Below are 13,592 nucleotides of genomic sequence, written 5' to 3'. Positions count from 1 at the left end.
AAAATACAGCACTGGGTCAAGAATTTAATTAATACTTTTTCCAGTCCAAAATTACTCATTGTTTTGGCTTGGGAAAGCGAAAGGTGTCAGAAATGGAGTGTACTTTCCCTCCATTGGGATTTTCCTAGTGTTCCAGATTTCCGGTGCCCCTCGAGATATTCCTGATTACCAGAAGGAAAGGGCAGGATAATGAAATCTGGTGGATTTCATGCAAAGGGAAATGTGTGGTTGTGTTCAGTAATGAGGCTCACTGATAGTCTTGGTTAAGAATATACTATAATGTTTTAGAGCTATACGAGAACACAGATGACAGGAAACCTGCCCACCATCAAAACACTGTTACATTTATATAAGAAGAAGCGTCTCACATTTACATTTAGCAGGCGTGAAATGCAGAACATCACAAGCCATTAATATAATAGGCGTACTTTCAATTCTGCAATATGTCACGGGAGTAAAAAAGTAGAAAAGCCTGGAAGTATATTTAGCTATAGGAAATGTGTATGGTTGCCAGTATTTTAATTATTTATCAATAAGGGTGTCAAACATAAGACTAGACTTCATTCACTCATCTCAGGTAACAATAAAATCAGTAAAGAAACGTTACCGTGACACAGTCTAATGGATGAAATATGAAACATTCTATTGATTAAAATCACACATGATGATGTTTTGTCTGTATGACCCTGTTCATCATTTATACACCAGTGCTGTTTTTAGCGTGAAATCTGAGTTATCATGGATTATGGTGATTATCAGTACATTTTAAGGTAAAAGTCAGATTTAGATCTTTCAAGTAGCCTGAAATAGGCTATTAACATCATAGGCTACAGTTATAAGTTCTATAATAATCAGGGACCAATATGCCATTCCGTTGCCTACCGGAGACAATGTCATTGTATTTTTTACGGTGATTCTCTGGCAAACAGCTGCCGGTTTTTAGACGTAAATGTGACAGGATATTTTACAGCCATCAACAGCATGAAATCATATACGGTATAGGCTAGTTCTAAGGTAGCTGGATGTCGTGTTACTTTTATTGTTAGCTTTAATTTTTAATTAAATAATTGTAAACTATTTGATATCAAGAACCTAAATCAAGAAGAAAAACAGAGGACATTTATTAAGGAAGACACTGAGGTAAGCTATATAAATACTGGGATGTTTTTTTTTCCCACTTAGAGCTCCCTAATGTCTTTGTTTATTTCTATCTTACTTTATCTGATATATCTGTTTTCTTTTTGTGCTATAAATACTTGTCTTGCCCGCTACAGATATGTGAAGTGCTCCACACGGGATAATCTGTGATGTTGCAAGCCAAGACATGCTCCGCCCAACATGATGACATATAAACTGGAGCCGTTATATCTACATACCGTTTCATTTTAGATGAACGAAAGAAGATAGAACTGAAATTCTGTTTTTCTTCATTACGTACCTGATATTTGTTTTCCTTCTTCAGAAGAGATGACAAAAAAGATCGGAAAGATTTTTTTCCCGCGGAAAATCAAAAAGAACGATACTCCAGGTAGGAAGAGTTGATGCTCATTAGGTCTCTTATAAGCTATGTTCAGTAAACAGTCATATTTCAGTACTTTGTGATGTGAAATACAAAAATTAACCTTATTTTGTGGAGTTATGCACATCTTGTTTATGAAGATCTGCTCTGACATTCTAGGCTACGTTTTAAAGAAAAAATAACATTATTTAAAGGTTTTGTTTTACAATTCTGTCCTATGTTTTATTATGGAGTCAGGAGTAAATCATTTAAACCCACTAAAATGAAAAACTTAAGTGTAATTATATTTTAAATTCATGATATTGTTAAAAATGTATTTTATATTTAATAACATCATGGTCACACTTTAGATTAGGGTCCAGTTCTCACTATTAACTATGACTTTTGCCTCAATAATCTACTAATTACTGCTTATTAATAGTTTGTGATGTAGTTGTTAAGTTTATGTATTGGGTAAGATTAAGGGATGTTGAATATGGTCATGCAGAATAAGGAATTAATATTAAGAAAATCACACTTGTGATGAAATTGTGTGTGAAGTTAAAAAGATAGAAACAAACATGATAAAACAATGATGTTTTTACAGTCATTAAAATGCATCACAAATGAGACCATATTACATTTTTCCTATACATAACATAATATATATGAATGGTTTTTAAAAGGATAAAATGCAAGCATCCTTTTTCTGTGCTCTACAGAGGTCCCCACTTTTAAGCAGCATCTACAAGAATGTCACTTTGTGGACGCAGGGAAACAATTGATCATCCGAGAAGACCGTCTGTTTGCGTTAAGGCAGGAAGGGATCGGATCCAAAATGAAGTTGGTGGAGGAAGAGGAAGATTCAGAGGCTAGACTGGCAAAAGACTATGAGGATCTGCTTGAGTTGGTGATGCGGACGCTGGAAAACTCCCTCAACCTCCAGAGTGCCGAGGAGCAGAAAGTACTGAAAGAAGCGGTCCAAGCTGTTCTGCAGGAGGAGGAGCGAGACATGCGCTGGGAAGGGTTTCAAGAAAAAGAACGCCCACCGTGGAGGCCGAGGCGGTGTAAACAGAACCACGAGGCTATACTTGAGCGACTTGTTCAGAGGCGGATGGAAGAAGCACAGTTAGACCCAAGCATTGAGATACATTCCTCCATTCAGAAATCGATCACTAGCAAAGCAAAACAACTGAAAGAAGACTTGCTGAAAGTTGCGACCTGGGTGCATAGCTGTTACCCAGAACAGGAGAATGTGTGCCAGTTTTATGCCACACTGTACCATAAGATCTTCAGTGCCAAGCTGAGAGAAGTCGCAGAGTACATGCTGTGTGATGAGGACTGCATTCTTTTGTTGCAGTGGGTGAAACAGGATTACCCCAAGTAAGAGAAGCAAATAACACTAGACTGTTTTTTCTCATAATCTATCTATTATCTTCTCTTAAAATGCTTTAGTTAGAAATAGAAATGGAGACAAATGGGATGATTATTGACATACAGATCATTTGGTCTATAGTCATTAGCAGGGCTTGACATTAACACCCGCCAACCCACCAAATGTGGTGGATTTCAGCAGTGGGTCACTCCTACTAGCAACTTTGGTGGGTTGAAATTTATATATAATATATACATTTTTCATTTGGTAGCCTTTTAAAAAGGCATCTGAAATAATAAACTAAGTGCAATGTAGTGTTGTAAAAAATATAAATTTTTTGATACATATCGATACAGTAATATCTGAAATGCTTCCAATACTCGTTTTCCACAGAATAGATACACGATACCAGCTGCGCTTTCTCGCTCTCTCATCTCTTCGACAGTGGGTTGACACACAAACCCAGGTGTACTTGGTTTCATTTGCTCCGGATGAATATTGTTTGTGTTACAGGGCTTGAATTTCGTTGTGGGATTGCGCATAATGCGCATAATTTTACCCATTCCCACAGATTTTGTGTGTGCACACATAAAGCCTCCTCTCAGTACTAAACTGAGTTATTTTTCACTGCTCATTGCGCTTAAACAGTCAAATACACACAAAATAATGTCAAAATGCCGGTCTTGGCAAGTATTCACGTAAACACAGTCAGTTATGTTTTAAGTGAATGTAAACAGTTGAGAAAGAAAACACATATGTAACAGTATAATGGATCAGTGCATCAAGTCTTAAAGTGACTTGAGTTGGCAGCCTAATATACCTGCTGCCAAATTATGAGATAATATTAAAAATAGTTTTTCCCGAATGGTATCGATGTCAAAATTGTGGCCAGTGAAAATGCTGAGTGACTAGTAACTTTGGAAAACCACTAGCCACAGTGGCTGGTGAGCAAAAAAGTTAATGACAAGCCTTAGTCATTAGATATTAAACAGATTTAAAGGGAAAGTTTGCCCAGAAATGAATGTTCTGTTGTCATTTACTCAGTATCATGTCAAAAAAAATTTTTAACTCTTGAGAACACAAAAGAAGATATTTTGAAAAATGCCTTTCATTGTATGGCCTAAAACAGTTGAAACATTTTTCAAAATATCGTTTTGGTGTGCCACAGAAAAAAAGAAAGTCTAGCAGGTTTGGAACGACAGGTAAGTCGTGTGAGTAAATGATGACAGAATGTTCATTTTTAGGTGAACTGTCCCTTTAAGTGTTTTTTTTTCTTCTGTCCTCTGGGTTTTGAGGCAAACTTATATTTTGTCTTTCTTTGTTCACAGTATTCTAAATGTCCCAAAGATAAAAGAGGTGATCGATCACACAAAGCTTGATCCACTGCTTCCTGAAGACATGATTACACCACTGGAACAGCAATTTTTGACCAGCAAGAAGGTTTGTTGCTTTATGATGCATTTAATGTTTTTAAATACATCTGTTTTCTGTGTCACTTTAAGGTAAGACACCACAAGTATTAAGTTTTCTGTAATGTGATCCTAAATATCCAAATGAGGCATTTTCTAATTAAAAATACACACATTTGCATAAAATACCAAAACAGAAATCTGAACATTGGATAAAGCAGGTTCAAAATTCTAGTTTCATTTTGTTGATATATTAGAGTCTTTAAGTTTTTAAAAGTAATGAAAAATAATGTAAAATGTAATTAAAAAAAAAGTAATAATGTCAACAGTCAGAAAAAATGACCATGTTTTGAATGAAATATTATATAAATCTCACAATTGACCAGTGCAGGATAAAGCATGCTTTAAATGTGTTTCCAGCACAAAGATTAAGTTTTAATGTTATCCCATTATTGTTCACTAGAGAGAGGTGAGCACATGCCTCCAAAAAATTCTGGACAGAGAAGAAACAGCCTGGAAGAACGGAGAACTTCCACAACTGAGTGACCAGGTGGACTGCTGTCCTCAGGCCATTGATGTGATCCAGGTAATGAAAAGGTGGAAAAGTAACTAGCAATTCTTTCCCTTCATCAAGTAATGGATTTTTGGAGAAACATTTTTTTTTTTGTTTTTCACCTTTTCCTAGTGCTTTCATGGACATGTCGAGTATGCTCAAAAGATGCTAGGCGATGAGACAAAAGCGAGGAGTATCACTTGCCAGATGAGCAGTTTTCTGAAAGAGTGAGTAATTATAAGCTAAATCATTTTTTATGATTCATTTCCGAAAATATCATTCTTTTTGAGCATTCTTGCTTTTGCATTTAAGTGTGTACTTCTATATATTTTACACAGATGATTCATTAACTCAATTTCCATCCCTACAGTTACGAAACTTTTCATGCAAAGGTCATCAAGAGCAGGCAGCCCAACACTGAGGCCTTTTTAATGGTCAACCTATCATGCCTCATACAGTGCAGGTGGGTGTCACTTATATCAATTTGAAACATCATATAAAAAGTTTTTTGAATCTGTATTGAGAGTGTTTCTTTTCCCCCACAGGGACTATATTACAAAGAATGCACATCTGTTCTCTGAAGATGTCAAAACAGATTGTCTGTCTTTATTGACTACCATGACAGAAAGCACCCAAAGTTACTTTACTTCTAATATGCTTAGGGAGCTTAAGGTAAAAGCAAAATTTTGTCTATTTAACTGTTATGTGATGAAAAAAAAAAATTGCCTTGTTTTTGCCAATGCTCTGTCAAACTTTTATCATGAATTTCAACATTGATGCAGTATATCGACAACTAGCAGGACATTATATATGACTTTTAGTCCTCATATATATAAGTATGTACATGTATTGAAATATTTGCAGCTTTAAATGAACCAGACCCTAGAGACCAACACAATAGATTTTCATTGTTTTCAAAAACACTCATTGAGGCGGTTTATCTTGGCAGCGAATGCAGTCATGTGAGCAGTTGGGTGTTGGGTCCTCATTCTTCTGTATAACAAGCCTGATGATTACCTTTTATTAACTGCTTGTCTAGTTCATATGAAAGGACTAAATAAATACTAGTTTGAGCAGGTCCACATCATGACCAGATTCTGCATGCAAGTTTCTATATGCATTCAAATAAATATGCATTAAAATCTGTTCCTGCAGGACTTGTACAGGAAGGTGGGCTCCAACGAGTGGCTCAAGGACAGTCAAGGTGTATGTGAAGAACTGCTTGCAAAGCTGGACAGACATATTCAGAAATTCAACAACTTGGACAAAATGTGTTGCCAGGTATAAACATATAGGTCAACCAAAAGATTGAAGATCATTTAATTGGTCCATGATTGATTGATTAATTGATCGATTGATTGATTGATCACTAGGAGCTGCTGGGCGGGATGCATAAGGAGTTTCTTGCTGAATATGTACGGAAAATGATGAAGAAAAAGATCAAAATTTCAGATAAAGTTCAGCAACAGAAGGCAGCATCAGAACTGTGCTTAAACAGTGAACGCATACATACATGCCTGACTGCAGCAGTAAGTGCACATACAAAAACACACATCCTAAAGATCAAGTTTGTGATTATTTTTATTATTATTATAATTACTTTGTTAGAATACCAGTGTAATACGTAGAAATCAATTCCTAAAAAACAAATATAATGATCCCTTTTATAACATGGCATTGTCTAATTTTTCTCATCCTCATCAATTCATTATTTCCAGGGCTCAAACATGGATTGGCTGAAAGACATCCTTCCCAAATTAGCGGAACTGTTGAAACTACAGGATCCAGAGAGTATAAAGGTGGAGCTGGTAAATCTGATGAGCGTTTACCCTGATCTCAGGTATAGTGATTTCTGCTGTGGAATTATTCTGGCAAGAACGAACGACTGTTGCACTTTCCTCATGTCTGTGTGTTTTTTTTTTTTACAGTGAGCGTCATATTTCTGCTTGGCTGCAACTCAAGGGAAATCTTTCTCCATTAGACCGCAAGAAGATCCTGAAGACCGTCACTTGCAGCCATGATCAGATCGAAGACAAGCAAGATTCGCTCCAGTATAGCAGGAGCTTCTTTTCCATAGTGAGGATTAAATGAATCTTGCTTCATATGCTTATGTAGATTTGCTTGCTTTTGTAGAATTGCTTGCGCTCCATCGTGCAATCATTTTGTACATACTGAAATTCTGTGTGAAATAAAATAGCAAATCACCATTTACATATTTAGTGTTATTCTTTTAAAATTCATCTTTGTTCTTACTTATTATCAGTATCAAATAATTCCAGTACACACATCTTAATAGTTTCTTTGCTGCTATGTGTGATAATTACTGATTATGGGAATGCCTGTAACAGATGTCTACAAACAGGATATGGTGTAAAATGTTCAAGTAATAAGCTATTCCCGTGCACTCAGGAAACACACCTGCTGTCACAATGAATGTGTAGTTCCCGAAAGACTGAAGATTTCCTGACAAGCCGTATCCTCTACAGGAGCACAGGATGTAGTTGTAATGTACATATTTTTACCTCCTGCTTCCTTTCTTTGGAAACATCCTTGGAAACAAACTGTGAATCAGCCATACACACACAATGCAAATGCATTTAACAAAGAAGATATGGAAGGAGACAACCAAACATCAATACTCTGCGAAAATTATTTTATCATTAAAGACATTAAAGATCAAAAAAGGCCCATTTATGTCTTTATTGAGGTACCAAAGGCACTTCTTGTCCACTTGTTATACAGTACCGCTGACTCTTGTATGATAAATTGCTTATGACATACCACATTTATAAGATACTGTGGATAAAAGCATTTCCCAAATGAATAAATAAAATTTCATCCTATTTTCAAACGAAAATTATTTTTTTATTACAATAAAAAATACAACCAATATAATTAGTAAATAACAATAAATAAAAATTTTAAAAATGAATAAAAATTGTCATAGAAAAGACATTAAGTATCAAAAAAGCTACTTAATTTTTCTCCAGCGGTCCAATAGACTGCTAGTTGGTAGCAGACGTCACGGTTACTTCATTTGTAGCTGTGCATGCATTGTGGTGGTGGCAGAAAAACGTTAGGCTCCGCCCACAAAATATGTCATCGCTGTTTGCCAAATAGTCTATAAATCCATTGTTTCCTATTTCAAGTAAAAACAAAATCTCACTTGAAAAAATGTATATTTTAAATTTAGTATTTAAAAAAATGTGTCAAACTGAATGTCACGAAACAGTCATGCCATGAATTACACTTGTAAACAAAGGTTTTTTTGGCTCATGGTGTTATTCAGATCAAAGACAACAGCAAAGGCCCTTCAGGGGATGACGGGTGACACGTCTAGGATTTGGATCTGGGTAAACTTCTCGAATCACATCCAGTACTTTCCTTATTTGTCGCTCTGATAACACCCCCTTCCAGCGCAGCAGGCCAGGTACATACTGCTCACTGCAAAACATTAAGAAAGTAGCCATTTACACACAAATAATCACACAAATATTAATAAAACATACATTTCCAGACCTGTTATTACATATTTGAATATTACAAATGTTATACAATGACAGTCAAGTTTTATTGGCTGAGTTTACCTGTCCTCAGGGAGGTCTTGGAACAACTTACAACAGGTAAGCTTCAGTGCATCTACATCACTGCAAAGCAAAACTTCACTCATTCTCAGAAGGAGCTTGTTCTGGTCATCACTGCCACTCTGCAGGAAACAGATACATTGGATACACTCATGACAACTCTCGGAGTGTCTGGCATGGTAATGGATATGACAATGTTGTATGTTTGGTCTTGGCAGAATAGATCTGCTACGCTGCTGCTGCTGTTGGTTATTGATGCTGCTGCTGCTGCAGAGCAAGTACGGGACTTGCTACTGCCAGTTCATACGAAACACGCTGCTGTGAGCAAGACACGCTGCTTCTGCACAATATAGCATATGTGAATTATCTGTAGCAGATCTATACCGGTGGAGCTGGGGAAGGTGGAGGTTTTCTGAAAGCGCGCTGCAACTGCTACAGAAAATGCTGATCAACGCTGCGTCCGAAATCGCGTACTGTTGAGTAGGTACTACATTTGAATTTATAATTTACTTCATGGCTGTTGAAAAAGTATGTTCTATATAGTATGAGTGCGTGTAGTATGAATGAATTCGGACGTACTACATCCACCATGTTGTTACTGTTACATGACCGACCAGCGTCAGTTACATCCCTTCAACTCCATTCAAAAATCCTCTCCCGGGGCCTCATGGGATAGTAAAGTGTCCATCGTATGCGCACTTCAGAATCTCACCGGAAGTAGTAAGTCATCCGGGTACTTTCCGCCTACTGTTTTTTGAATACTATGATTTCGGACATACTACTCTGTTCGCATATTCTTTTTCGCGTACTATATAGCAGAGAAGTATTCGATTTTGGAGGCAGTGAAAGTGTTTGAGCTGTGAGCTCATTGGCTACTGATACAGCAGGAACCAATCCGCTCTGCCCTATAGAGAATGATGTGATTGCAAGCAGATTGAGTTAAGGATCTATTACCCTGTGCCATCTAGAGTTTCAGGACAGAACTTTGTATATGTACATGTTGTAATATTTAGACCACTTCTTGATTGCTATGAGGATGAAGAGAGTTTTAACCAGTATAACAAAAAGTGTTTATGGAAAAACATTGCCCAAACACTAGCTTTAAGGATAATTTAGTTTGCATTGCATCACTTTCTTCAATAAACAATGACAGATATCAGTTTCCTTGACCTATGTTGTTTTTATTCATGTAACAATTGTATCTTAAACAGACAATAACTGGGCCTTTGTGAGTATAATAAAATTTGCAACAAGATAAGGACTTTTAAAGACCAAATGCATCAGGAAAATAGCCCTCAAAAGAAAAAAAAGTTATTTTTTTACCAGTTCAGTGAATGCGTTGTGAAAATTAAGAGCGTCCTCTCTCATCCTTTCTCCGACATTTTCCCATCTCTTTTCAAGCCGTTTGATCCTGCTCTTCATCAAGCAATCCAGATACACGCGTGAAACACAGTCGTAGGCGACATTCCCAAAGATCTATCAGAAAGAAAGTGGGGCAGAGGAGCAGAAAATAAGTGTAAAAGAGTTATGTAAAGTTAAAGTGTGTTTTTGAGGAATTAAGTTTGAGTGGATTATGAGTACAGAACCAACCTCTTGAATCTCCTTTCCCATGTCATTCTGAGGCAGAGATGCACACTGCTTTTTGATTGCCTCTGTCAGGATATGAATTTGCTCACTCCCCTTTTTGAAATAACGTCTTAAATGGTCCTGGAAATGTATATTTACAGAGAAACTGTAGTAATTTCCAAGTTTTTCTCAAATTCAATATTGTAAAATTTGTTTTTAAAAAAATGACACAAACACAATTTTTTCCCATAATTATTACTCTAGGTTAATACTATTGTTTGCTGTAAAATCATGATTGAAATGCTTGTTTGAAAAGGATTGTTCATTGTTAGTTCATGATGTCTAATTCACTTACTAAGCAAACAAATTTAACCTGATTATAAAGTGTTACTGCTTCATTGTTGAAAAATCTGTTTGTAAGCTAACAAAAAATAATCTCCGGGACATTCCCTTTTCGGAATTCTGTTAATTTGGGAAATCCCCCAACTTTCCTTCCATGCATAAACTGTTGATGATGAAATAATGACATACCTGTGCTAAGTGTTTCATCATCTTTTGTACAATAGACAAAACATGATCTTCCATCTTCTTTAACATGTTGATGATGTTTAAGAGATCGTCACTCTCGTTTATATCCGGATTGTTGAGTTGGGGAGCATAAAATCTACAGCAAAATAAATATATGCATTATACTGGTTTTACGACAGAACTACTGTTATGTGGTTGCCTGTGTATGATTCATACAGGATGAATCAGAACATTATGCATATAAAACCAGTTCATTAAACACTATAGAGGTTTTGAGTCATATATAAAGCTTTTATTCTATTAAAAACTCACCTGAGTTGCCTACAGGTGCTGATGAGCCGAAACAGGTACACAGAGTTTGTGTTCAGGGGTTGCCGTTTTTTCTCTGCATCAACATACCTAGAAAGACACATACGAACAGAAGTAAAAGTTCATATTATTTTGGTATATTGGTATATATGGTAAACAATAAGCAAACTTGTTTTAAAAAATAAATGCATTTTATGTTTAGACATTTTAGACACTTACTTCTGAACAAAACGATGAAGCTCTTTAAGACAGAGCGGTTGTACCTTACATATAAGGGTTTTACTAAATGCTTTAGAATTTTCAATAACAGCATTCAGACACTGTAAGACATAAACAACATAAAATAAGTGTGCAATGCATATTTAAAAAAAAAACATTAAAAATCCCTTTTGTGTATTGTTTTCTCTACCTGAATGACATCTATGTGCAATCTGATGAAAGCTTCTTCATTCATTGAGTCCTCATTATGTCCATGTTGCTCCTCATAGCACAGGATGTTCTGTAGAGTCTTAGAGATTTCATTCTGTGGCATTTAAAGAGGGACAAAGAAAGAGTTTCATGGCCTTCTTTGGCATTTTTGGGGCCTCCTTGTTAGCCTAATACATTGATAATTGTTTTAAAAATGAAAGGTGGAGCATATCATGACCTTTAGTTTTGGCAGCAGTTTCCTCTTTGCTTTCTCAAACCATCCCGTCAACAGCAGAGGGTCATACACTCTGAAGACATGCTGCGAATCTGGACTGGAACATAAATGAGTTCATATATTCATCAAAAGTTCATGCTTCTTTTGTTTATTACAAGAAGATATGCAGAAAAATAAACAAGAATTAACTTTATACCTGAAGAAAATATCTTTTCCCCACAGTAAAAGGCAGAAGGTCTCCTTCACAGACAGATCTCTGTTTAGCAGCAGGTCCAACTTGGTAAAGAGGTGACGACTGTAACTGTCAGTCAGATGAACTAGCAGCCCAGCATCTTCCAGTACCGGTGTTAATCGAATCACTTCATAGCATATCTTGCTTTGTGTGCTCTTTAGAAAGTCCTGTAACTGCTCTAACTGAGATCCTTGTGCTCCCTCTTCTGGCAGCTTGGGAAAGTGGTTTTCCACAAACTGATCTATTTCTTGAAGATACTCACAGAGCCAGTTTTGAGGGAAGCTTTCTTCTTTCTGGTCTATGGTAACACCGTTTAGTTTGCTCCATCTTTTCAACACCTCAGCTGCCTTGTCAAGGTCCTCAGGGTTTGATTGTTCACTCAGAATCTTTCTGAGAATATCGAGCACTTTCTTGCCACTCACTTCAACATCTGGAGTAATTAGATCAGGAAGCACTCCAGACTGATCTGAACTTTCCATGCATTCAAACGTCTGTCCCCCTGTTAAAACAGTCATTGACAAATAAGAGTGTACACAATAAAGAAAAGGAATTTAAAAAATCTATAAAGCTCATGCAAGATCTTACAAATGTAATTTTTTTGCATCATTTTGGTTTCATATGTTTTGAAAACATTTATACCAATTTCACGAAAAGTGTAAATTGATGTCATGTGAAGCAACCATCAAATAAAAAGTCTTCCTTACACAAATACTATTTTAAGAGACTTATTGACCCTGACACATAAGGGTCTGCAGGGGTCCTCTCTATGATATCATTTCCTGTTTGTTATCCTGCATATTGGTTGCACCACATGGCTTTATTTTAATGAAGCCTTTATGACAGCTGAATCACCCTGATATTATGATATTATAACCCCTCAAAAATATCTAAATTAATTTTACATTTTAAAATTTATAGAAATCCCCCAAAAAAATCTTAGCATAGAACATAAGTCATTGTATGAAGGAATCACATTTTTAATGTATTTTTTGAATAAATTAAATACACACATAAATGAGTGTCATCTTATCCAAAAGCAGTTGGAAATTTAATTCCTTTGAAATCTTGTTTAACCCTAAACTAAAATGTGATTCATCAAACCATGCAAACATACAAAACAAACAATATGCTTGCATAGTATTCTGATGGAAACATGTTGGCACTTTTTTATGCAGATCACTTTTCTGACAAACATGCTTACTTAAATAACAAGTGTGAAATCAATGGCTATTACAGAAAATTAACAAGAGAGTCTTACCATCTGTCTGCTCGATGTTTTTCATTAAAGGTTTCTCTTCATTTCCATGCTGTTTTTTTCCTTTCAACTTATTGTAAAATATTTTTGTTTGCTTCAGTGCCATACTTGAAATAAAGAGCCCACTCGTACCACAGTATACACCAGAATAAATGGTGAGATTACAGTGCTTAAAACAGGTACATTTATGGGAGTTTCCCTCATAAACATTCCAGCCAATGGATCTGCAGCTTAGCCATTGGTTGCTTGGTACTTTCCTCACGTCTCACAGATCCCACATTTTTGGACTAACTGGACATTCTGACACTGTAAGAGGAAATGAAAGTAAAAAAAACAGTCTCATACTGTCCTCACACATTACAGATTTCAAGTCCTAGGACCAACTGGAGACTCTGACGCTATGCAAGATGAGTGAAAGTAAACCAAAAGGGAAATTGAAAATGAAAGTGAAAAACATGCAGTCCTTAGAAGTGCCGTGGCAGTATTGAGCCAACACACAAACATGGCAGTGAAACAAAACACACATTTGCCCTGTTTTACTATGGAGTTATTATGGCATGGTGACAAACCAATCTAATTTAATCAATTAAATTTGATTAGTATTTTAATGCCTTAAAGCCTGCTTTATTATATTTGATAC

General features: G+C 36.1%; 2 protein-coding genes across 4 annotated transcripts; one reads left to right on the top strand and one right to left on the bottom strand.

Annotated features, from left to right (window-relative positions):
• Positions 1–1,274: 1,274 nt before the first annotated feature.
• Positions 1,275–7,046, top strand: tnfaip2b (tumor necrosis factor, alpha-induced protein 2b). Its single transcript, XM_051916526.1, has 11 exons — positions 1,275–1,528; positions 2,221–2,881; positions 4,202–4,313; positions 4,746–4,868; positions 4,968–5,062; positions 5,206–5,298; positions 5,381–5,507; positions 5,991–6,116; positions 6,209–6,364; positions 6,554–6,675; positions 6,764–7,046. Exons 1-11 carry the CDS (start codon positions 1,468–1,470, stop codon positions 6,924–6,926), a joined length of 1,839 nt encoding a protein of 612 aa, XP_051772486.1. The 5' UTR covers positions 1,275–1,467; the 3' UTR covers positions 6,927–7,046.
• A 142-nt stretch (positions 7,047–7,188) lies between these two features.
• On the bottom strand, positions 7,189–13,220 carry si:dkey-196h17.9 (uncharacterized). Of its 3 annotated transcripts, XM_051916530.1 has the most exons (12): positions 12,956–13,220; positions 11,662–12,196; positions 11,469–11,562; positions 11,232–11,345; positions 11,042–11,142; positions 10,826–10,912; positions 10,517–10,649; positions 10,010–10,126; positions 9,743–9,895; positions 8,423–8,541; positions 8,084–8,279; positions 7,189–7,974 (listed from the first exon to the last, which is right to left on the bottom strand). In XM_051916530.1, the coding sequence occupies exons 1-11, from the start codon at positions 13,056–13,058 to the stop codon at positions 8,126–8,128; spliced, it is 1,710 nt and encodes a 569-aa protein (XP_051772490.1). In that variant the 5' UTR covers positions 13,059–13,220; the 3' UTR covers positions 7,189–7,974; positions 8,084–8,125. The 3 variants fall into 3 exon arrangements, with proteins under 3 accessions (XP_051772490.1, XP_051772489.1, XP_051772491.1); XM_051916529.1 differs by lacking the exon at positions 7,189–7,974 and having other exon boundaries at positions 8,000–8,279; XM_051916531.1 differs by lacking the exon at positions 7,189–7,974 and having other exon boundaries at positions 8,000–8,279; positions 8,454–8,541.
• Between the last annotated feature and the right edge of the window lie 372 nt (positions 13,221–13,592).

This window comes from Ctenopharyngodon idella, chromosome 13 (genome assembly GCF_019924925.1).
Source record: "Ctenopharyngodon idella isolate HZGC_01 chromosome 13, HZGC01, whole genome shotgun sequence".
Lineage (NCBI taxonomy): Eukaryota > Metazoa > Chordata > Actinopteri > Cypriniformes > Xenocyprididae > Ctenopharyngodon > Ctenopharyngodon idella.
The sequence above is the reverse complement of the archived record's forward strand: the minus strand, read 5'-3'. Positions and strand labels throughout refer to the sequence as shown.